This window comes from Haliotis asinina, chromosome 15 (genome assembly GCF_037392515.1).
Source record: "Haliotis asinina isolate JCU_RB_2024 chromosome 15, JCU_Hal_asi_v2, whole genome shotgun sequence".
NCBI classification, from domain to species: Eukaryota; Metazoa; Mollusca; class Gastropoda; order Lepetellida; family Haliotidae; genus Haliotis; species Haliotis asinina.
Window position 1 is genome coordinate 13,408,623 of NC_090294.1, and position 24,241 is coordinate 13,432,863.

Below are 24,241 nucleotides of genomic sequence, written 5' to 3' on the forward strand. Positions count from 1 at the left end.
AAAGGGAACACGTGTACTTTCAGGTGTTCCCTTTTTTGCTTTCATGAGTATATACTTGACGTCGTGAAGCAAACACAAGTCAAGTCAAGAAATTCGGCGTGAGGAGCGACCCTTTAACCAGCACTATCATGGCTGGGAACGGGCTTCACATATTGCACCCATATGGGAAGTCGAAACCAGACTCGGCGTGGCGAACTATCAGGTACTTCCACCTCCCTACTGTCTAGTACATACTACACAAACACTCAACTTCATTCTGACAAGTCTTATTCACACACAAATCAGGCAATACTTGACCCGTATGCGCACATACCACCGCACACGGGGAGCCAGCGCACTGGTCAATCAACCGTTCATTTATCGTCCAGTATTGTTGAGCGTAAGCATTCCGGACGTCCTCGCATGTGTAACAGCATCTGGTGAAGGAAAACAATGGTCTCTGCATCAAATGTCGGGGTCTCAGGAAATCCCTGCTACTGCTCCACAAGTATTAGATGAGCGAGCGCAGTGAACAGGTTTGACAAGCAGGCGGGGCAAGTAATATGAACAAATACACTTGGTTGCTACTGGTAGATTGGCGATTAAACACGGGCAATACATGCTGGCCGTGGAGTGAAATCAATACCGCTACTGTTTAACACTATTAACGGCGATTTAATTCAGTAACACACCATCACGACACGATTTGCACGAGGAAATTGAACTTTTCAATATTTAGATGACAACCTGTTTCTCTCTTGTTTCAACTGGAATGTTCTGGAGGGCGTTCCCATAAGTGAAAAATGGGGTCATTTGTCAGGTCGTGGCTCATCTAACACTTGTCAGCCAACTTAAGTTTTCTGCGTACTTTTCAGAAGGAACATGCGTGTTTCACACGTGATCCAGAGTCGTCAATAGACTCTAACCCTGAACATCTTAAATCTTTATTGACCAAGACACTCCTGAGATCTTTTATTGCGTGACTGTTTCATGATGCTTGCATGAGACAATAAAACAGGACGATAGCTAGCTGTGATTCTCCTCGACATGCTGGCGGCCCTACCGAGATTCCGTTTGAAGATTCTTAGGCAAACATTCGCTTCTTAGACGGCTATCTCAGGAAGAAATAGAAGGTATGTTTGTTTTCTACTGTCTCAAGTACGCCGTTATCTATCGTTTTCAACGAAACGCGCGTTGCAATTTCCGATCAGTGTAACACGAGACATTTTGCACAGCATAATCACGTGCAATAATTTAAAAATCTTTATGTAGTCATAATATATTAAGGATTAACGTATTGTTTAATATAACTATAATTAGTCTACAGAGTACGGAGAAATAGAGAAGTAGTTCTTGAAAGTTTTGAATATTATAGTTTCTTAAAGTAATCTAGAATTTAAATGCCAGTATACTTTATTTCGTACTGTTATCATTATTCATATTACCATTTTACCAAAACTACAGCGCCATATATACTGGACGAAAATAGTCAGGGATATTTGTAAATTTTGAAATTATGAAGAATGTGTTTATTCATTGACTTACTGATAAAATGTCAGTCTTAAAAATACTTTTTTTGTCCAGTATAGTAATATATTAATACTGAAGATCTTTAAGGTTTTGAGTAGTATATAAGGTGATATAAGATTTAAAATAACAGTATACTTTACTTGGTATTGGCCCCCCAGCATGAACATCGCGGAATCTGAAAGCATAATAAATTGAGTTACGTTTACTGATCTCACTATGTAGCTGCATCACAAGGACCATGCATGGCTTGCTCAACAGTTTAAAATGGATTCGAAGGGGTTGGTGCGTAGTTCAAGGAAACATCGCTTAAGCAGAACACATAATCAATCAGTTCACAAACTGTAACGACCATATCTTTATATTAATAAAACAGAGCTCAGGGAAAGAAGAGTGTAGGCGCGCACGCTAAGAATACTGAGTTTCACATCCCTTTAGAACGTTTTGGACAGTCAGTAAAATGCATTGCATTGATTTCATATTCATCTTTTCATCAAAATCACGCATGCCAGTGTTGACAGAGAAATGACCTGATTCATTTGTCATGCAAGCTGACGCCATTTTTAAAATGCTACACTTAAACTCGATGTAGTGGACGTTCCCTGAAAAAAGCCCGTACCTGTGCAGATCTATGTGGCACTTAGCTCGGTATATGTTTTTTGTCTTTGTAACGTCCAGCTTACAGTATCATCAACAACATCAAACGTGATAATGATATACCCGCACTCTTTTGATAAATGTGAGAAATGCCTTCTCATTATTGAACTTTCGACATATTTACAAAAGCTCCACATATTGCACCCATGTGGGAAGTCGAAACCAGACTCGGCGTGGCAAACTACCAGGCACTTCCATCTCCACCTCCCTACTGTCTAGTACATACTACACAAACACTCAACTTCATTCTGACAAGTCTAATTCACACACAAATCAGGCAATACTTGATGCGCATGCGCACATACCACCGCACACTGGGAGCCAGCGCACTGGTTGCAATTAATTTTATTCGGCTCTTATGACAAACGTTGGCACTTAAGACAAACACGGAACATGTCTGCCTCGGAATCCCAGTGCGTAGATTTGATAGATAATGGGAACATTCAGTTCGAGCTGCAAGTTGATTCAAATTACCGACTTTAACTAGTATGAACTATTTGATTGGCATTCTTGAAGGTTGCGAGTTAACAAGAAAACTAACTTGATCGATGCTAACGTCTAGTATATAGTATTTAGACTATGTGAAAACAGTCATCGGGCTTGGGTCAGTTTAACCAAACAACGAGATGTTACATATTTAATAAGGATGTGTTGTGTTTGGCAACAGCAGGTAAAGATCAAACGTTAAAAATAGACAACGGGATGCATCACAAGAATAATAAAGAGCACATCGTTAAGAAAGTCAGCTGTAAAAAGGAATAAAACAATATAGCAAGCATATAGGATGCAAATTAAATCTAAATTAGAAAATTGCTAAATGCAATATGCCAGAAATGAATAGTCATTTGGCACTGCCATAACAACTCACCTGGCATTCATCACCGCTTGGTCTTTTAGAGAGCGTGAATTTGCACTCATACCTCAGTGGCGAGTCATGCTCCAGCACAAAGGTTTGGAAATATGGACTTCTTGTTTCGTTGCCGAAGCTCCTGAATCCATCACTTTTATTGAAGACTACTCCATCACCACACCTGGCACGTGGAAGGCATTATTAAAGTGAGTGAGTTGTTTTGGTTTTACACCGCTAGCAGGAATATAGTAAGAAGGGCTTCACACTTTGCATCCATGTGGAGAATCGAACCCTGACTCTCTAATGAGCGCATGCTTTAACCACTAGGCTACCCCACCGCCATATTAGAGCACCTGGGTGAAAGACGGATGAGGTTTTCAGTCATTATTACGTATAAAAGGCAAATTTCGTGTTGAAATGGACTCTATCTGGGGCCATTTCTCGGCCACTGGAATGGTACGTTCAAGTGCGAACCCACCTCCACGTTTTGATCTTGGTTCTTAACGTTCCCCACACTGTACTGAAAACCCAGAAAAACCCTAAACTGAAGAAAATGAAAATGTGAGTGTCAAAGGAAAGGCACATTTCATGTTACGAATTCAGTCAAGTTGGTGTCCAAAAGAGACACAAGCAACGTATCCGGAAATATTATTGAAATATTATCATACACACAGTAAAGACTGGTAATGTCATTCTGAACACGGTCTGGCAAGCATTTACATACTTACGGTACATTGAGTCACCTGGATTTTACGTAGTTTTTTTATTGGTGTAATTGGGTGGGTAGTTTATTTGTCTAGCGCTGCTCTCAGCAATACTCCTGCTTTTTGGGTGCGGTATGTAAATAGTCGAGTCTGGACCAGACAATCCAGTGACAGCCTATTACGACAAGCATAGGTTACTGAAGATATCTTCTAACCCGCACCTTCATGGGTGTGTTAGTGTATTGATATCAGCGCGGAGGGACAACAGTTCGTGAAGCTGAAACGGTTTGAAAATGAAGGCATTCCTTTAAACGACATACCCTGCTCTGAGGATGGAATACCGTGCCCCGCTGACCGTGGAGATTGCATCACAGGATACAGGCATCATATTGGCATCGTCAGGCAGTCCTATGAAAGGGAAAGTAAACAGTTTTCTCTGGATTGTTAGAGATCAACCACGGTGACTTATGCCCTCATATATTATAACCAAAGTAGGGGCGGTGGGTAGTCCAGCGGTTAAAACGTCATGCCCATGACAGTGTTCGATTCCCTACATGCCATTGGAAAGACTGTGTTAAACCCATTTCTGGTGTCCCCCTCCGTGATGAGTGAGTGAGTGTTGTTTTACGCCGCACTCAGCAATATTCCAGTTATATGGCAGCGGTCTGTAAATAATCCAGTCTGGACCAGACAAGCCAGTGATCAACAACATGAGCATCGATCTGCGCAGTTGGGAACCGATGACATGTGTCAACAAAGTCAGCGAGCCTGACCACCTGATCCCGTTAGTCGCCTCTTACGACAAACGTAGTCGCCTTTTATGGCAAGCATGGGCTGCTGAAGGCCTATTCTACCCCGGGTGGACCATAACGGGATGATGCTGGAATAATCCTAAAAGTGACGTAAAACCCATCTCATGCTCTCACATACCACAGATAATCCCGGATAGCCCAAACTGCCTATTAGGCGTTAGAGGGTTAAAGGCACATGACTTTATCCACCCGGGTAGCCATTTGCTGGGTTATTGGGTTATTGGGATCAGTTGCTGCCTTGAATCACCAAGGGACGAACCTTTGACGATCTGAAGTAGGGTTCTTGTTCCTATATTCGCCATTTTGTGACTAGTGACATACTCGTCAAACTGGGAATCTACTACTGTATAATTTAAGACAAACTTCCTGGTCTTTGTTCAAAATGGAGACCAAGCCATCAACCACTGGATGTTTTTAATTATTCTTAAAGTGCTCTTCCGAGATTCACAAAGAGATACCGTGAAAGTGTGAGTTCGATGTTTTTCACGTCCTCCAAGAGGCAAAATTATTATTCTTCAGACAATATATTCACCCGGCAACACACTGCATCATACAAAAGGTTTCCATAACAAAACGGGTTAGAATTGATCTTCAACAAGTGTGCGAAATAGCCACTGGTCCGCGTGTACAAATTCATCCGGTACAGCGAATCAATGGCCCGACTGGCTTGTGAATATTTCATTTGTGAAAACATGGCTCTCTCTGACTTTGTAAGCCATACTACGCTTTCAAATCATGCATAATTATTGCCAGATACAAATAGTCATAATATACTCTTAAAAAAAGTAGGGGATAATGAACTTTCCATTTGGATAGGAAGTGGAGACGTTAACAAACGTTTCAAGGACAGACATCTTATGAACGAAAGCCATTTCAGTCTACTACCACTCCTTAACATAACGCATAATATGCACGTGCACAACAAAGTAGCCCCATACACATGCATGGGGACCCATTCTTGATGTTGGGAAATCACTTAGAACATTAATTTTGACACTCATCTTGCATCAGTCATTTGTTAGTGTTTGTTTCTGGACGTTTGATTTAACATGATATCAAATTACATGCCACACACCAATCATCTTTCAAAAGCAACTACATTCCAAATAACTATGGTTGTAAGGAAGTGCAAATGGCGGTGCACTAGTCTATCAAAACATTCAATATCATATGAACGTTGACTCCGAAAAATCTCCTAAACATTTTTAATCGTAAATAAAACGATATGAATAGCTCCTACTTTTTCAAGAGTACAGTTTCAGCATGTCAGCTTAATGTTAAAGCCTTTGAACTATACAGCTAGACATGGAACATAAGTAATCGTCACTTGTCATAATTCTCATAGACTTCTGTTATTTTAGAATACCTGTAACAATTTGCATTTATTCACTTTTCGTTATTTGATTGTCAGATATCGCAGGCTGTTAGGAAATCATCAGATACCTAATTTCCATGTAATGTTCCTTGAAGCATTTTGCGCTTTTTATTTACATGAACAACATAATTACAACATTGTGTATTTTTTCCTTGGACCGCCGTGATAGATAGCCTTGAGACACATTAATCAAAATGGGGCCATTCTTTAAATGCTGAATGGAAAATAAAACTTAAATTGTGTTTTTGCAACTGAGATGATTCCTGCCACATGTACAAAATAATGAACAAGATCAAACGAAAAGTACTTTGAAGACAATTTTTCTAGCTGCACCAATGATTGTCCACCCGCCGCCACATGAAACAGGGGACTATATATTCAGCAGAGCATCTCCACCAACACGGACGCCCCGATTCTTGTTAACGCCATATATCACCAACTGTTGTGCCCAAAGACTTCCTGTTTGGTTACAGCGTACATTGGGGGATTACGCAGAAGCCAGTCCATTTGGGAGACCTTGACCTTATTTTCAAGGACACCATGACGCATTGACCACTTTTCATACATATGAAAACGCGATATGTCATGAAACGTTGCACACAGTGTTTTCACTTATGGCGATAGCCTACATTACATACTGGTATCAGAAAGAAAGTTTGGACCCGTTCAAGCCCTAACACACAATGATACTGATAGTGGATATGCGAATCGTGGCTAAAAGTTAACTCACACAAAGGGTAATCTTTCCATGTGACCAAAGACAAAACCATTTCTTTCTTTTTTTTGCTTCGGGGGACATTGCCACGTTAGTGGCAAACACTTATTATTTGTTGTTCTTGGCCAATTTAAGGCCAGACAGTGCATAGATGTACATGAAATAGCTGTTGATGTTTCACTTGAGTAATAGAGTTATACGTTACTATGGCAATCTTTGGTAAACATCTGGTTTACTGTAAACAGCCCTATACTACGTCCTCACTAGGACAGGACTCAGGACCCAACTGGACCTACCGACAGCAGATGCCCGCAACTGAACTGTGCGGCCCAGATGAACTGAGCTGCTGGACAGGTCGTTGCCATAGATGTCAGTCAACCTTAGGGTGAAAGTTGCGTTGCTGTCTTCGCCCACGTACCGTTGTATCTCCTTCGGTGCAAGTAGTCTACAATAAATAACATTAATAATAATAGTATGTATTTTTTTTATTTAGGCTGTTTTTGTAATACGTGAACAGCTGGTGTCAGTACTAGTCCATATTTATTACATTCTGTTCCTCGATATATAGTGAGTGAGTGAGTATGATTTTACGCTGCTTTCGGCAATATCCTCGCAATATCACGACGCGGACACTAGAAATTGGATCCACACGCTCGTTACTCTGATATAAGAACAATGCTGGCTGTGTACAATCATGTAATATCAACCTGACGTAAACAACTCGCGTCTTTCCACCATCACGTGACTGGTTAGTAGGTTCAAAAGGACTACATGTTGTTAACGAGAAGAGCACTGACACTCCCCAATGATTAGATCAGTATGTGGTTCAGACAACCGAGGATATTGATGTGTGCTTTAACATACATCCTCTGTATCAGTGTGTCAGTGACTCACCTTTGGATGATGCTGTGTGTCTGTGAACCGCTGGTAGCTTTGCTGTCGAAGGTACATGTGATAGTTACTTGCTCTTTTTGATGGAGCGATCTGTCACTTTCGCCGAACGACATCAAGACTTTCACCATAAACGTCATCACACGCTGTTTTTTCTGAAATCAAAATTTATAACGAAAACGTTTTTCTCTCCAACATCTGAAGCACATTATAACCGGCTGTAATGTCGGACAAAGCTATCCTGCTCAATAAAGCAGTTGAAATCTGGTAATTAATATTGCGATAAGAGGATCCTTGTACGGAAAATGGGCATAACCTTTCTTGGAATTTAACAGTGAATTAGCAGTATTTCGTGTCTACGTGAAAACGTGTCTATCAAAGGCCAAGTGGACACAATGTCGGACACGAAACTGAAGGGTTGACGGCTGGGTCACATAGTCGCGTCATACAGAAAGAAGTAAAATACATTGAGGGGAAAAAATAAGGGATCACATGAAAGGGTAAGTGTTACTTTTTTCAGTTTCTTCACACGCTATCCTACTCATAGCTTGTGAAGAAACTTTGGGAAATCAAAGAAACTTTGGGAAAACAAAGAAGCACTTAAACTTTCATGTGATCCCTTCTTTTGTCGCTCACTATATGATGACACTTGACATTTATAGGATGAATCATGTTTCCGGCTTGACTCGGAGTCAGTCGAGCTTGTCTCTTCATTTTACACTGACCAGCAGGCAACGACAATAATGCAGTTGACTTGGAGTGAGTTTAGACTTACGCCGCCGCACTCAGCAATATTTCATCTATTTTGAGCCGGTTCTGTAAATGATCGAGTCTGGACCAGATAAACCCGTTATCAACAGTATGAGCATCGATCTTCGCAACTGGGAACCGATGACATGAGTCAATCAAACCACCCGATCCCGTTCGTCGCGTATTGCGATAAATATGAGTTGCTGATCAATTCTAACCCTTTCATGTGAGCTGTTGTTTATGGTATGAACAGTGCGATTCTCACTCCCCATTTCACGTCACCTTGTCCCAGTCGGAAGCTGTGTGTATTAAATGGCAGCTTTCACCACCACGTCAACGTCAACGTCAACGTCATGTTGCCATGTTAAGATGTTAGCATGGTTTTAGCACTACCCCGACACTGTCAAAGACGGGGACACCAAATGAGCTTGCCTACCAACGTAGAATCCAACCCAGGTTGAACCTGACGGGCGAACGCTTTCACCACAAGGCTACCTCACCGCCCTCGTAAGATCTGATATTTATACAAGTCAGATGTGATTCTGAATGGTCACCCAGCAATGTAGCCCCTTGACCAAGACTTTATATAAGCAAGCATGACGCTGACCCATTTCCGAACATGTACATTACCAGCAAATTTCGGCCAGTTTACCTTGAATACACAAGGGAGATTACTCTGTCCCGGGTAGGCAATAAACAGCTGAAAGTTGACCCCGTCAGAGGTCTTGAACGGTACAGTTCTCTCTGCACATTCAGCCACCGCGGAAACTGTTAGGTCGGTGACGATTGTTACCAGGGCGGGACGAACCAGACGAGCCCCACAGTGAGGAGTGACTGTCATTTGATAACAATAGAGCGTCAACATTGATATCATGTCTAATAGAAAATAGCGAATATAATTATATGTATCCCCGGTTTTAAATACATATAGAACATATCTTCCATTCCACCGTAAACAAGCCTCACAGGCGTGTCTAGCTTGGGTGTGCATGGAGGTGGGGTGGGGGTGCATGGAGGTGTGGTGGGGGTGCATGGGGGTGGGGTGGGGGTGCATGGAGGTGTGGTGGGGGTGCATGGAGGTGGGGTGGGGGTGCATGGAGGTGGGGTGGGGGTGCATGGAGGTGGGGTGGGGGTGCATGGGGGTGGGGTGGGGGTGCATGGAGGTGGGGTGGGGGTGCATGGAGGTGGGGTGGGGGTGCATGGAGGTGGGGTGGGGGTGCATGGAGGTGGGGTGGGGGTGCATGGGGGTGGGGTGGGGGTGCATGGAGGTGGGGTGGGGGTGCATGGGGGTGGGGTGGGGGTGCATGGAGGTGGGGTGGGGGTGCATGGAGGTGGGGTGGGGGTGCATGGAGGTGTGGTGGGGGTGCATGGGGGTGGGGTGGGGGTGCATGGGGGTGTGGTGGGGGTGCATGGAGGTGGGGTGGGGGTGCATGGGGGTGTGGTGGGGGTGCATGGAGGTGGGGTGGGGGTGCATGGAGGTGTGGTGGGGGTGCATGGGGGTGGGGTGGGGGTGCATGGAGGTGTGGTGGGGGTGCATGGGGGTGGGGTGGGGGTGCATGGGGGTGTGGTGGGGGTGCATGGAGGTGGGGTGGGGGTGCATGGGGTGTGGTGGGGGTGCATGGAGGTGGGGTGGGGGTGCATGGGGGTGTGCATGGAGGTGGGGTGGGGGTGCATGGAGGTGGGGTGGGGGTGCATGGGGGTGTGCAGTCCGGCGATTATATTTTTCAAGCATCATGGGGATAACTTATTTTGTTCGACAGTTCCTGAAGTAACAAGCATGTTCGACAATTACCTTAATCTAAGACTTTCTGAGACATTTCCGTTATGATATTGTTTTGAATGATTACATACATCATTATTACAAAAGTCATAGGTGAGCAACATGCATGAATATTTGTTTGTGGTGTATAGTTGTAAAAAAAACAGGAAAAAAGATTGAAAAAATTATTTTTGCTGGCCTTTGGCAGAAGTACCGGTTACGCAAACCATTTTCATGATTCCTAATTGTATAGAAAAAGGAATATTACTTATATGATCAAACAAACTAAAACAACAGAGGGAAAGCCCTTACATATACACCTTCCATCCAACCTTGATTTATAAAGACATTTTAACAACGCAAACAATTTAAATCAGATATATAGAGGTTTCAGGCTTCATACATTTCCTTGTTTTGAAAACTTTAAAGAATAATGTTAAGTTGCGATGACATTATTTTCATGACCTCGCACATGCGCGTACCACGTGTTCTCTGCATGTAGGATAGATAAGTAATAGATTGTGTTTTAATTTGTTTTCTACTGAAAGATTGTCTAGTGTGTTTCTGTGTTGTACCGGTGATGCTGGCGATAGCGATGTTTGTCATTGTTCTCTGGAAATCCACACATGACTTCACATAATCTATCTCGCATTCTCTACATCACATTAGTTTCCCTTTCTCCAACCCTTTCTGCAATGTGAAAACCCTAAGTCAGTGAGTTTAGTTTTACGCCGCACTCAGCAATATTCCAGCTATATGGTGGCGTTCTGTAAGCAATCGAGTCTGGACCAGACAATCCAGTGATCAACAGCATGGGCATCGATCTGCGCGATTGGGAACCAATGATATGTGCCAATCAGCAGAGCCTGACCAACCGATCCCGTTAGTCGCCTCTTAGGACAAGCATAGTCACCTTTTATGGCAAGCATGGGTTGCTGAAGACCTATTCTGCCCCGAATTTCAGTGGTCGTGAAAACCGTAAATGATGCAAGTCCAGGTTTTCCTCGGGTTCAGCTTCGTAATGGTTAGGGCTATGTATTAGTATTAAATTTTATGGCAATATCTTGCGACATAGGTGCCAGTATTGCGATACGTATTGCGTTATATTGCATGGGACCTGACGTGTTTGACAGAGTGGCATCGGTTGCGCATGCCGGTTCCGTTTCTTACGCTATAAGCTTCAAAATGTATATGTTATGGTTCTGATAACAGTAATCTAAAAACAGCTTGCATAGTAATGGATACAATTTCCTTTGTATACAATATATAGCATTACAGGATGCAGGTTTGTCATCGGATAACCAAGGAAAACATCTGTTATGAATAAATATATGTGTAGATTTTAATGGACACCATAACGATAAGTTCACAAAAACTTCTTATATGTTCTTTACCCAATATGCCGGTTCTCCGAAAAATATTTCAATACGTATCGTTTGAAAAGCACACGGCGGTATACCGGTATACCGGTAATATCGTGCAACCGTAGTAATGGGGCTCCTTTGTAAAAAGAGTTACCTTTTCTATGAACGTTATGGTGTCGCCCGTCCTGATGTTGCTGGGTTATTGCTGAAAGCGGCGTGAAACCAAACTCACTATCAGCAATAAATATAAGAGACTAGGCGTTAGTCTAGACTGCGGATAATGTGCTTCTTGTCCAATATACCTGTGTTATCTGTTTAGCTGACGTTTCTTGTCCCTATGGAACATGTTCCTACATATTTATCATTTGCAAAAAGGAAGGGTTACTTGGCATTTGGATAATCATGTCTTCAACACATTTGAAATGTTTTCAATAAACACAAATGTGATAATATCACACTGTACATCAATCTCTTCAGTTGTATCAACTGAAATGTCCTTCGTGTATATATTTAGATTACGTATAAGGTTGAGTATTACTTGGTAGAAAACGATGTTATCATCTGCACTGAAACACATATTCATAAAATGTGTTCGTCTTCAAACCAACATCTAAATGGCATCTAGTTATAAAAATACAATATTCGACATGCACGCTTGAATGAGTTGAGTTTTGTTTTACGCCACACTCAGCAATATTCATGCACGCTTGAATGCACAAAAGGGCAGTTTATAATATATGCGTTGTACAGTTTGTGGCAAGACGTGGCTTAATTTACATATAGAATGGAACACACCTTTAAGAATATAGCCGGCAGGTATTTTCGCTGAAACGGACAACTGCAAAAGCAAAAGTTTCTTGCATTAATTAAAAACTTGTAAACTCTGCAAATAAAAGAACCTTGATTATTCACTACAGTGACAAGTACTGTTCACAAGTATCGTGTAAGTATCGTTCATAAGTATTGTCCATAAGTATCGTGTAAGTATCGTTCACAAGTATTGTCCATAAGTATCGTGTAAGTATTGTCCATAAGTATCGTGTAAGTATCGTTCACAAGTAATGTCCATAAGTATCATGTAAGTATGGTTCACAAGTATTGTCCATAAGTATCGTGTAAGTATCTTTCATAAGTATTGTCCATAAGTATCATGTAAGTGTCTTTCATAAGTATTGTCCATAAGTATCGTGTAAGTATCGTTCATAAGTATTGTCCATAAGTATCGTGTAAGTATCGTTCACAAGTATTGTCCATAAGTATCGTGTAAGTATCGTTCACAAGTATTGTCCATAAGTATCGTGTAAGTATCGTTCACAAGTATTGTCCATAAGTATCGTGTAAGTATTGTCCATAAGTATCGTGTAAGTATCGTTCACAAGTAATGTCCATAAGTATCATGTAAGTATGGTTCACAAGTATTGTCCATAAGTATCGTGTAAGTATCTTTCATAAGTATTGTCCATAAGTATCATGTAAGTGTCTTTCATAAGTATTGTCCATAAGTATCGTGTAAGTATCGTCATAAGTATTGTCCATAAGTATCGTGTAAGTATCGTTCACAAGTATTGTCCATAAGTATCGTGTAAGTATCGTTCACAAGTATTGTCCATAAGTATCGTGTAACTATCGTTCACAAGTATTGTCCATAAGAATCATGTAAGTATGGTTCACAAGTATTGTCCATAAGTATCATGTAAGTATCTTTCATAAGTATTGTCCATAAGTATCATGTAAGTATCTTTCATAAGTATTGTCCATAAGTATGGTGTAAGTATCGTTCACAAGTATTGTCCATAAGTATGGTTCACAAGTATTGTCCATAAGTATCGTGTAAGTATTGTCCATAAGTATCGTTCACAAGTATTGTCCATAAGTATCATGTAAGTATTGTGTATAAGTATCGTGTAAGTATCGTTCATAAGTATTGTCCATAAGTATCATGTAAGTGTCTTTCATAAGTATTGTCCATAAGTATCGTGTAAGTATCGTTCATAAGTATTGTCCATAAGTATCGTGTAAGTATCGTTCACAAGTATTGTCCATAAGTATCGTGTAAGTATCGTTCACAAGTATTGTCCATAAGTATCGTGTAACTATCGTTCACAAGTATTGTCCATAAGAATCATGTAAGTATGGTTCACAAGTATTGTCCATAAGTATCATGTAAGTATCTTTCATAAGTATTGTCCATAAGTATCATGTAAGTATCTTTCATAAGTATTGTCCATAAGTATGGTGTAAGTATCGTTCACAAGTATTGTCCATAAGTATGGTTCACAAGTATTGTCCATAAGTATCGTGTAAGTATTGTCCATAAGTATCGTTCACAAGTATTGTCCATAAGTATCATGTAAGTATTGTGTATAAGTATCGTGTAAGTATCGTTCACAAGTAGTGTCCATAAGTATCGTGTAAGTATCTTTCACAAGTATTGTCCATAAGTATTTTATGTAAGTATCGTTCACAAGTATTGTCCATAAGTATCGTGTAAGTATCGTTCACAAGTAGTGTCCATACGTATGGTGTAACTATCGTTCACAAGTATTGTCCATAAGTATCATGTAAGTATCGTTCACAAGTAGTGTCCATACGTATGGTGTAGCTATCGTTCATAAGTATTGTCCATAAGTATCATGTAAGTATCGTTTATAAGTATTGTCCATACGTATGGTGTAAGTATCGTTCACAAGTATTGTCCATAAGTATGGTTCACAAGTATTGTCCATAAGTATCGTGTAAGTATCGTTCACAAGTAGTGTCCATACGTATGGTGTAACTATCGTTCATAAGTATTGTCCATAAGTATCATGTAAGTATCGTTCACAAGTATTGTCCATACGTATGGTGTAAGTATCGTTCACAAGTATTGTCCATAAGTATCGTGTAAGTATCGTTCATAAGTATTGTCCATACGTATGGTGTAAGTATCGTTCACAAGTATTTTCCATAAGTATGGTTCACAAGTATTGTCCATAAGTATCGTGTAAGTATTGTCCATACGTATCGTGTAAGTATCGTTCACAAGTATTGTCCATAAGTATCGTGTAAGTATCGTTCACAAGTAGTGTCCATAAGTATCGTGTAACTATCGTTCACAAGTATTGTCCATAAGTATCGTGTAAGTATCGTTCATAAGTATTGTCCATAAGTATGGTTCACAAGTAGTGTCCATAAGTATCGTGTAACTATCGTTCATAAGTATTGTCCATAAGTATGATGTAAGTATCGTTCATAAGTATTGTCCATACGTATGGTGTAAGTATCGTTCACAAGTAGTGTCCATAAGTATCGTGTAACTATCGTTCATAAGTATTGTCCATACGTATGGTGTAAGTATCGTTCACAAGTATTTTCCATAAGTATGGTTCACAAGTATTGTCCATAAGTATCGTGTAAGTATTGTCCATACGTATCGTGTAAGTATCGTTCACAAGTATTGTCCATAAGTATCGTGTAAGTATCGTTCACAAGTAGTGTCCATAAGTATCGTGTAACTATCGTTCACAAGTATTGTCCATAAGTATCGTGTAAGTATCGTTCATAAGTATTGTCCATAAGTATGGTTCACAAGTAATGTCCATAAGTATCGTGTAACTATCGTTCATAAGTATTGTCCATAAGTATCATGTAAGTATCGTTCATAAGTATTGTCCATACGTATGGTGTAAGTATCGTTCACAAGTATTGTCCATAAGTATCGTGTAACTATCGTTCATAAGTATTGTCCATAAGTATCGTTTAAGTATCGTTCATAAGTATTGTCCATAAGTATCGTGTGAGTATCGTTCACAAGTATTGTCCATAAGTATCGATCATAAGTGCATAACGAGCCAGTCCCTACCGCCGCCTCTTTCGATAGGCGTAGGTTACTCGATCAATTTTTATCGAGATCTTCGTGGTTTTAAATCAAAAGCTATACTGTATTTCAAAATTACACGGTCTTTCATTAATTAAAACAAATCCTCATTTTCCTTTAGTCCCTTTACAACTGACGTACTCAATGAAAACAAAATCACTGGAGATTGACACTATTACTCCATCAAAAAGGCTGATACTCAGACCATGAAATGATGCTAACACAACATGAATCGATACTGACATACTGACAAAGAGCGCTTGACATAACAAAAAACAAACCTGATATTGACTGATACTCACATAACATACGCTTAAAAAGTAAACAGCCACCAGCCAAATATCCATAGTCTACCCTCTGGAAGAGATATACATGTATATAATCAACAATGAATCCGTTGTTCCACGCACTATTCTGCAATAAACAATCTGTAAATATCCCAGTCTGGATGAGTGAGTGAGTTTTCAATAGTAATATTCCACCATTATCAGGGCGGTTAACACCAGAAATGGGCTTCACACATAGTACCCATGTGGGGAATCGAACCCGGGCCTTTGGCAAGACGAGCGAACGCTTTAACCACTAGACTTAACCGCCGTAATACAGTCTGAACCAGACAATGAAGTTATAAACATTTGAGCATCGATCTTACCATTTGGGAGCGAGTGAATGAGTCAAAAATACATTTTTAACATTACAATACTGAGATGCGGTTGGTATACGAGTGAGTGAGTTTAATTTTACGCCGCACTCAGCAATATTCCTTCTATATGGCGGCGGTCTGTAAATAATCCAGTGCTCAACAACATGAGCATCAATCTGCGCAATTGGGAACCGATGACATGTGTCAACCAAGTCAGCGAGCCTGACCACCCGATCCCGTTAGTCACCTTTAACGGGCGACGGTCAGTTGGTATACGACGCCGTGACAACCTGATAACAACAAGCACGTGCAAAAAACGCGAAGTGGGGGTGAGAGGAGGGGGCACGAGTGCGTGCGAGTTGATCAGGTTGCACATCAACAGTGAATGAGTTTAGTTTTACGCGGCAGCAAATCAGCAGCTCTACACAGAAGTCTCATTGCCATAAATCAGAGCACAACAAATGAACACCATGGACATGTTGGGTCCTAATTTTGTGTACTGGTTTCATAACACCAGCAATTCCAACCTGTTAATGGCAAATTAAAGGATCATTGAATATGTTTCATATCATAACATATCACTCATCCTTTGAAAGAATGTAAACACGGACGTATGAACTTTCAAAATAAAAAATACCTCATATGAGCTGACTCGCCACGCAGACATCACCCGTGACTGTAAATGTCCTTCCTTGTACAACCGCGCGTGCAGCATGCCGAACCCTTACGTAATCAGACAGAGCACACTGTCACCCAGTCAAGACTGGGTTTGTCAGTGTCTGTTGTCTGTGTTTCTAAACTGTGGTCTGTAAACTATCGAGTCAAAGCCAGGTAAATTAGCGGTGATTCTCTCTAAATGCAATAACTGTACAGGTAGTTTGTGTACAGGTAAGAGGACCTGGTAGTGTATGTCACTAAACGTGGTTAGATGGTTAGTTCATCCGTTCGATGTCCCACAGAAGTACGATGTCTGAAGTCCAATTCTGGCGACGTCAGCTGTTTTATTGCTGGAATATTCCTAAAAGCGTAGTAAAACTAAAGTCACTCACTTCTGACAAATGTCAGTTCAACATAACATAACATCATGGGAAACTTAACGTCCAAACACGCAAACACGATACCCCTGTGAAATTTAACATCCCCAATCACATATTGTTTGTTTCATAGCCACCAAGAGACATGGGCGTATAATTTCTTTACGTTTACCTTTTTAGTCTCTATGAAATAAAGACAGGGTTATACAGTGGCGGTGTGAACTACACTTCTAACAACGGCACTGCATAGCGTCTCACATACCACTGAAGCCAGTTCATACAAGAAAGAATGAGAAAAGCGCTGTGTTATCACAATAAGCACATCTTATTGGCATTTCACCCTTATATATTTTCAAATCCTACGGACTCTGAATCTGCAAGGTAACATAAGAGGGCACTTAAACCATTGCTGCACTTGACGCAGGGCAGGTGAAAATCATGGAAGTCAGTCACATGCAGTTGTTTTGAAGATACCTGATACCTGTTCCTGAATAACAGTTTAAAAATAAATCGCTTTTGCTTATTCAAAATGCGTTTATCTTGCTTTGTGAAAACAGGATGCATATTTGTAGTGCTACTTTTAATCAATTATTTGACCAGAGGCCATATCGATGAAGCCACACCAACGTCTTATGCATAACAGCTGTAATACTATGTCCATAATGATAGTTGGTGGGTTTTATTTTTACACCGCTTCTAGCAATATTTCAGCAATATCACGGCGAGGGACACCACAAATAGGTCTCAGGCAATGAACCCATGCTCTGCTTTCTAGGGTGACGCAGACTGTCATTCAACACCGTTGTCTCAGTGTGACTCATTTTCTCCTTACGAAATTTAAAAAAAAACACGTCCTCAAGTGAATGGGATATGTATACTTAATACTTACTCCAACCTGTCACCCCTATATTCAGAATACTAAAGTTCCGTTCGTGTTATGCAATTAAATGTAAGCGAGTAAACAGTGCATGGTTGACCATCTAGCGACATGGCTGCTTCACCGACGTTGGCCATTGTCGACTACGTCGTGATTGCAGCAACGCTGGCCGTGCCGTTGGGTATGGGTGTCTATCTTGCCGTTAAAAGAAGGAAAATTAATACTAAGGAAGAATATCTTCTCGGAGGAAGGAAACTGCACGTGCTTCCCGTTGCATTGTCGTTGTTTGTGACGTTCATGTCGTCCACGTCATTTATAGGAATGCCAGCGGAGACGTTTACGACGGGAATTAATTACGTTATACTTGTGATCGCTATAGGTTTGAGCTTTCTCATAGGAATATTCACAGTCGTCCCCATCATGCACACTCTGCAGGTGACCAGCATGTACGAGGTGAGTAGCCATCGTGACGTTCTGTAGGCATAGTAGGTGTTTGTGGAAGGTGTGGGATAGGGTGCTCTGTCCAGGTACATCAGGTGTCAAGGTGGATAGTCTATGTCTTTTAACAATAACTCCACTAAGTGCTGAGTGCATATGTCACGCACCTGTAGATCCTAACAGAGAGCTACTGCTTTCATCAAAAACTTGACAAAGAGAACATGTGTGCCTCTTTGTTTGCAAGCTGCTGCGCGACCTGTGGTAGAAGTTGAGTTACAGCGTTTGGAAGAATCCATTTAATGTTGTACTGACCGGGTTTGATTTCACGCTCACAGAACTGACAACTTTTCTCACCAAACTAGCACAAAAGGGTCAGTGTGTGCCGAATAGAACCTTCTTCATTATCATGCTCATTGTTCACTATCCAGAAATGTCAATGCAGTCATTATAGTATATACAGGTGCATGGACTGCGAGCTTGTGGTTACAGGATCAGTCCACCTGTCACCGAGTGTAAAAACCTTGGAGTCAGCTCTCTGTGCAAACTCTTTCAAAGTTGTCATTGCCCTTACAGTACAGTACACAACCTTGTGCTCTGAAAACCCACGAATCCGTTGGTAAATGGCCTTGTTGCGGGTACAGCAACGTGCAGTAAACCTGGACAAAGTACTCGACTATGTGTCCCTGTCCACCCAACTCTGAATGGTGTACCTGGTAAGGATGGGAAAGCCACATTAACTGTTTGCGCCTAGTGGCTGCAAGAGTTGTATGTTCCATAGGGAGTTGAGTGGTCGAAGGCAAATAAATACATTGTAGCCTCCTAAATGCCTCTTCCATGTCTGCTACGTGATCAGATCAAGTGGAATTTACACCAATATATGCGACACAATCGATGGTTTAGCATCCAGATACAGCTGTGCAGGGAGCGGTATATATTAAGCGCATAGTCTAATCATACCGAAACGTGAGTGTCGTTAACCTATTCAGACAATGACCTACGTGTCAGCCGATCCGAACACAAACACTCTGGTTACACAGAATTCAAACTTCTTGTTTCATAAGAAAATGGCACAAAAACAAAAGCAGGATAGCACACCACTGAAATAAACCGTTAAGTAAACATAGTAGGATATTTCATGACTTCGAGCATATATTTCATACGAATCTATACCTTTGAAACATATGCTTATTGTGTATTTTCATATGCACAAACACCGCGTTCATGTATGCCCTGACCGGATTGTCAGGGATTTCCAAACGGTGTCTGCACAGGACGTCGACCTTTGGGTAAAATGTCACGGTTCAGGTAAGAAAAACAGTCGACATCCTGTCCACTTGAGGACGTGTTTTTTTTAAATTTCGTAAGGAGAAAACGAGTCACACTGAGACAACGGTGTTGAATGTCAGTCTACGTCACCCTAGAAAGCACAGACAACAGAAAAAATAATGGAAACAACTCCCTTTCCATTCTGCTTGGGGGAAGATAACTGCAGAGGCATTCCGCGCAGCTCTTTTAGTCCATCTGTGGACGACCAAGTTACCGACGATCTCAAAACAACACCTTCTAGCGGATTAGCGTGACTCTAACAACACCTTTGAGATCAAAGTTAGCCGCAGGTCAACTTCGTGTCCATATCAAAATTTCAAAAGGTCGACTTCGTGTGAATAAACCTTTCTACATATAAATTTACAAAACAGATACCCCGGTAAATAAATGATCATACACTATTTCCAATGCATTCCTTTGAATTTCAATGGGAACTGAAATTTCCGATTTCTTTCTAAGTTTACTAGGGTGAATTTACATGACTGTGAATTTACTCAGGTGGGGAAACACAGGTAACGTTTACACAACTTGGATGTTTATGTATCAAACTGGATTTTAGGGGTATGCACATTAACGGTTCACTCATGTTCATGTTACCTGTGCTCAAACAAGATAATCTCATTATTCTTATCACCAAAAGAGCCCGACAAAGACAGCACCATTACGCAAGCTAACGCCCTATTTAGCTGCACTCGCTCTTGCTACCAGTATCAGTTACGTCTTGTCTGTGATGTTGGCAAATCTTGTGACGGACATGTTTCAGTGGTGAACAAAGGGAGATGCTCTCCTCCTTTGTCCTCGTAAGTCTCAAAAGAATCGCTGTCACAAAAGACTCGCATTTTAGCTCTCTTGGAGCACAGCCAAATAAACCACACGGATCAACTCCTAGTATTCTTAAGTCTGCTCAGCTCGCGCATCACTATTGTAACACATTTTTGACAGTACATAATTGGAATATTATTTCACTGCATGTGTGCTTCCTTAATAGTCTCACAGTGCCTGTGCCATGTTAGTTTTCCATTCGCTCAGCCTTTGCTATGATAACGCCATACTTAAACTTTAAAGATGTCACTGTGATGTCGCATTGCTGTTAATTCCCCTGCTGGAGAAGTCATTCTCACACGATATATATTCCTTTGCTTGGAAAAGGCCTATGGTTGTTACGCCCTAGTGTTGCTAAACACCAGGTAGGCCTGCGGTCTGACACAGACCTGACAGTTCAGATCTGACAGGGGCTGAAAATATCGCTCCGACGTGAATACAATATCTCAGTCAGTGGAGTGCCTTCTACAACATTGGTAGTAATTGTATCGTTGTCATTCTATTTCTACGAAGCTCAACCCGTTTAGAGTACAATGAGTAAGTTACAGAATTTTAGGGAGTATTCTTAAGACTTTTCTAATTGGACCAGGATTCTCCGAACTTGTATGGCGGTGGGGTAGCCTAGTGGTTAAAGCGTTCGCTCGTCACGCCGGAGACCCGGGTTCGATTCCCCACATGGGTACAATGTGTGAAGCGCATTTTCTGGTGTCCCCCGCCGTGATATTGCTGGAATATTGCTAAAAGCGGCGTAAAACTGAAACTCACTCACTCGAACTTGTAACAGTCGTTTGAGAAGATCAAAGGAGAACGGTGTAGTTCGCTATGTATCTCACGGACGTATATGGAGAACATTCGAAGAACTTTATAAATCCAGTAATAGAAATAGCGGTTATGCTTAAATTGTAGCCTAAGTCTGATAGCCAGAGAGATTATTGTGAGATTATCGCAGTGCGTATCATCATAAACGCGCCAAGGTGAAAGTTTCATTCATCCCCACATCATATCCCTTGGTTTCACGCTACATATACAGTATGGTTCAAAATTATTGAGAATAGCTAAATCATTTCATATTATTAAACGAGAACAAATCAGATAAATTTGAATGTATTGTGAAATTGAACTGACCTTTTCATGTTGTGTAGGTAACAATTTAATATTTTATCAAGTCTCCTTGAGCTTCACGGCACAGTCTAAGACGAGTAGGCATACTTCCTATCAGAGAGGTTAGTGTCTCGTGAGTTATGCTGTCCCAGTATCGGACCACTTCTCTCTTCATGTCTTCAATTTTTGTCAACCCCTTTTGATTCACACATTCCTTCATCATCCCCCAAATGTTCTCAATGGGATTTAAGTCAGGACTATATGCAGGAAATGGTAATGCAGTCACATTTTTCTCCTGAAACCACTGCTTGGCATGTTTTGCGGTGTGTTTAGGATCATTATCTTGCTGCAAAATCCAGTCATTTCCATAAAACACATGTGCACTTGGAAGGAGAAAATTATCTAATATGTTAGTGTAGCGTTGACTTGTCAGATTTCCCTCAAACACACACAGCGGGGTCGTTCCTAATAAGGATATCCCTCCCCATACATGAAACTTTGGGCTGTATTTAGGTCGTCGATACAACGGTGCTGACGCAGACTTTGTCCATATTTTCACATTATTGGAATATACCCATATTGAGCTTTCATCAGTAAAAATCACATTTTCCCAGTCCAAGTTTTCATGTGCCAAACACCACTCAACACGCCTGTCTTTATGTTCTTGTTTCATGAGAGGAGAAGGAATTCCAGTCTTTTTCTCCCATCCAAGATCAATCAAATTTCTTCTAACTGTAGATTTTGATACAACTGTTGATCCCCTTTCTATCATTTCATACCTGATGTTGGAGATGCTTGCCCTTTGCTTTTTAGACGCTAAAATTCCCAGCCGGACGCGATCTGAGAAGTCCAATTTTCTGGGTCTCCCTGCTCCTTTCTGGTGCCCAAAATCCTTTCCCTCTTTAAAATTCTTCCTAATCCTATACACAGTAGAAAGAGGAGTTCCTGTTCTCTCTGCCAATGTATTTACATCATCAATTCCTTGATTACACAACTCAAAAATCAACCTTCTTTTATCTTCAGCAGACATTGTTGACAGTGCTGAGGAAAATGACGTCTGCTACAAATTCAGGGGAGGTAACTCTAATTGTACTATACTCAGTAGGCCAAGATGAGTTACCTCCCTTATACTATTACTTAGTTTTAAGTATCAGTGAATCAGTTGAGGTGTTAGGATAGCTCAAAGTAAGAAGAAAAATTCTCAATAATTATGAACCAGACTATATGTGTTCAGATTATTGAGAAAACTAGTGACGCAAGTTCTCCTCCATCATACCAGATACCACATGTTGTCCATGTGCCAGACCGAATTTCATTACCAATTTGCTGAACAGATTTGGTTATGATATCTGGTTAGCTTGATATCTGAGGTGTCCAGAAATGGTCGATGGACCTTCAGATCACTTTGCCAAATGAGATTTTGGTGGCCATCTTTAAATATGGCCGCCAGTTTTCTCTTCAAATATAGGGGGTTAGGGAATCCGCCACAACTCTACACAGGATTGAGCAATTGATGTGCAAATGGGCTCAAAATGTTCCTAATAAAACTCCGCATCTCCTGATACATGATTTGTGTTGTTTAATTAAAATTGCCTGCTTCAGATTTGCAAAATACTTTGAAAGAAGTGATATCTTTTCCTTTTTTCACGATTTTCCTTCATATGTTCAGTCCCAAAGGCATAAAAGGATCCAGGATGGGCAAAATACGACTTGGGTAGGTTAGAGGGGTGTCCTAGGCATCCACAACAACTGTTACAGTGACTGTAATTCACATTTATTTGATCCACTAATCCGTTTTTCAAACATAAGCCTTTTTCAGCAAATTTGGAAAATGGTGCAATATTTTGCTATACCGTTACAAGTCAAGCGTGCAAATACACTTTAACTACACTGAAAATAACAGGAAATGAAGATTCTAAAACTTAAATTCAACTCATTGTGCCGTGCTCCGGCAAAACCAGCCGCAAGTTGCAAAACATTATTTTAATTACCTTTCCTATGAATAGCTGATAATAGACATCGTTGCACTCCAGTGACGCAACAATGGTTACCGTACGTATTAAACTGATCAGGAGATCAAGACCCTTGTCACTGAAGCTACTTGTGCTTGGTTTTGCTGAAGCGGGCCACATTTTAAGTCGTTCAGTATTCAGTTTTGCCAAAAAGATGTCTTTATCTATGTTTGGTTTTACTTAAGTTGACACACAGTTTGCGATTGACTGATCAACAATGTATTAACACGTTAAACCAGTATCATGCAACAGGGTTACATACATGTAATAAGAACTTGTGGCTCTCATTAGGGCATTACAAATTCCCTTCAGACCCATTTTCAACATTCTTCCCCACTGTCGCTGTCATCCATAGGCTGACTGTTCGACTGGTCCCCATTCTCTTCTTCCATGTTGGCACAGTTTATCAATTTGCATGCTGGAGTGCAACGGAATCCATATGCCACGCATGGACAGCTTTCATCGCAACGAAGTGGACATTGCCAAGACATCAGCTCGAGGACAATCTCTGGAGCTGGAGCTCCTGTGAGCCAGCAAATTCCAAGTTTTCCTTCCGTCATACTCCATCCGTGACTATCAGCAGGACAGGGTAGCAAGGGTGAATTCTCCAGACTGCTTCTCCAGATCGCTGCTTGGCAATTAGCACGATTTGTATGCTGCCTTAATGCATCTTCACATGGAGACAGCAGTCCTTATGAAATATCCCCTTTCCTTGCCTGGAACATTTCGTACCTCAGTGTATTGATCTC

General features: G+C 41.0%; 2 protein-coding genes across 6 annotated transcripts in view; one reads left to right on the forward strand and one right to left on the reverse strand.

Moving 5' to 3' along the window:
• LOC137264827 (vitelline envelope sperm lysin receptor-like) overlaps window positions 1-16,640 on the reverse strand; it is a 32,001-nt gene extending 15,361 nt beyond the window's left edge. For 2 of the 5 annotated variants that reach the window (XR_010954920.1, XM_067800159.1), the window contains exons 1-11: window positions 16,520-16,637; window positions 15,542-15,596; window positions 12,179-12,221; window positions 8,913-9,094; window positions 7,514-7,665; window positions 6,916-7,064; window positions 4,038-4,125; window positions 3,492-3,533; window positions 3,032-3,194; window positions 1,650-1,684; window positions 314-416 (exon numbers count right to left, since the gene is read on the reverse strand). Coding sequence is in view for 2 of the 5 variants with exons in the window: in XM_067800159.1 (XP_067656260.1) it covers window positions 314-416; window positions 1,650-1,684; window positions 3,032-3,194; window positions 3,492-3,533; window positions 4,038-4,125; window positions 6,916-7,064; window positions 7,514-7,665; window positions 8,913-9,094; window positions 12,179-12,221; window positions 15,542-15,586 (1,002 nt within the window). In the remaining 3 variants the exon portion in view is untranslated. Of the gene's footprint in view, window positions 1-313; window positions 417-1,649; window positions 1,685-3,031; window positions 3,195-3,491; window positions 3,534-4,037; window positions 4,126-6,915; window positions 7,065-7,513; window positions 7,666-8,912; window positions 9,095-12,178; window positions 12,222-15,541; window positions 15,597-16,519 lie in introns of all 5 variants that reach the window. The other 3 variants (XR_010954921.1, XR_010954922.1, XM_067800160.1) reach the window with 2 other exon arrangements.
• Window positions 16,641-17,904: 1,264 nt separating this feature from the next.
• LOC137266300 (sodium-coupled monocarboxylate transporter 2-like) lies at window positions 17,905-24,021 on the forward strand. Its single transcript, XM_067801784.1, has 2 exons — window positions 17,905-18,246; window positions 23,917-24,021. The coding sequence occupies exons 1-2, from the start codon at window positions 17,905-17,907 to the stop codon at window positions 24,019-24,021; spliced, it is 447 nt and encodes a 148-aa protein (XP_067657885.1).
• Window positions 24,022-24,241: the final 220 nt, after the last annotated feature.

Coding starts and splice junctions, on each gene's coding strand:
- LOC137266300 (XM_067801784.1), top strand. CDS start 17,905: ATGGCTGCTTCACCGACGTTGGCCATTGTCGACTACGTCGTGATTGCA. Junction 18,247..23,916: donor AGGTGACCAGCATGTACGAG/GTGAGTAGCCAT, acceptor TGCATGCTGGAG/TGCAACGGAATCCATATGCC.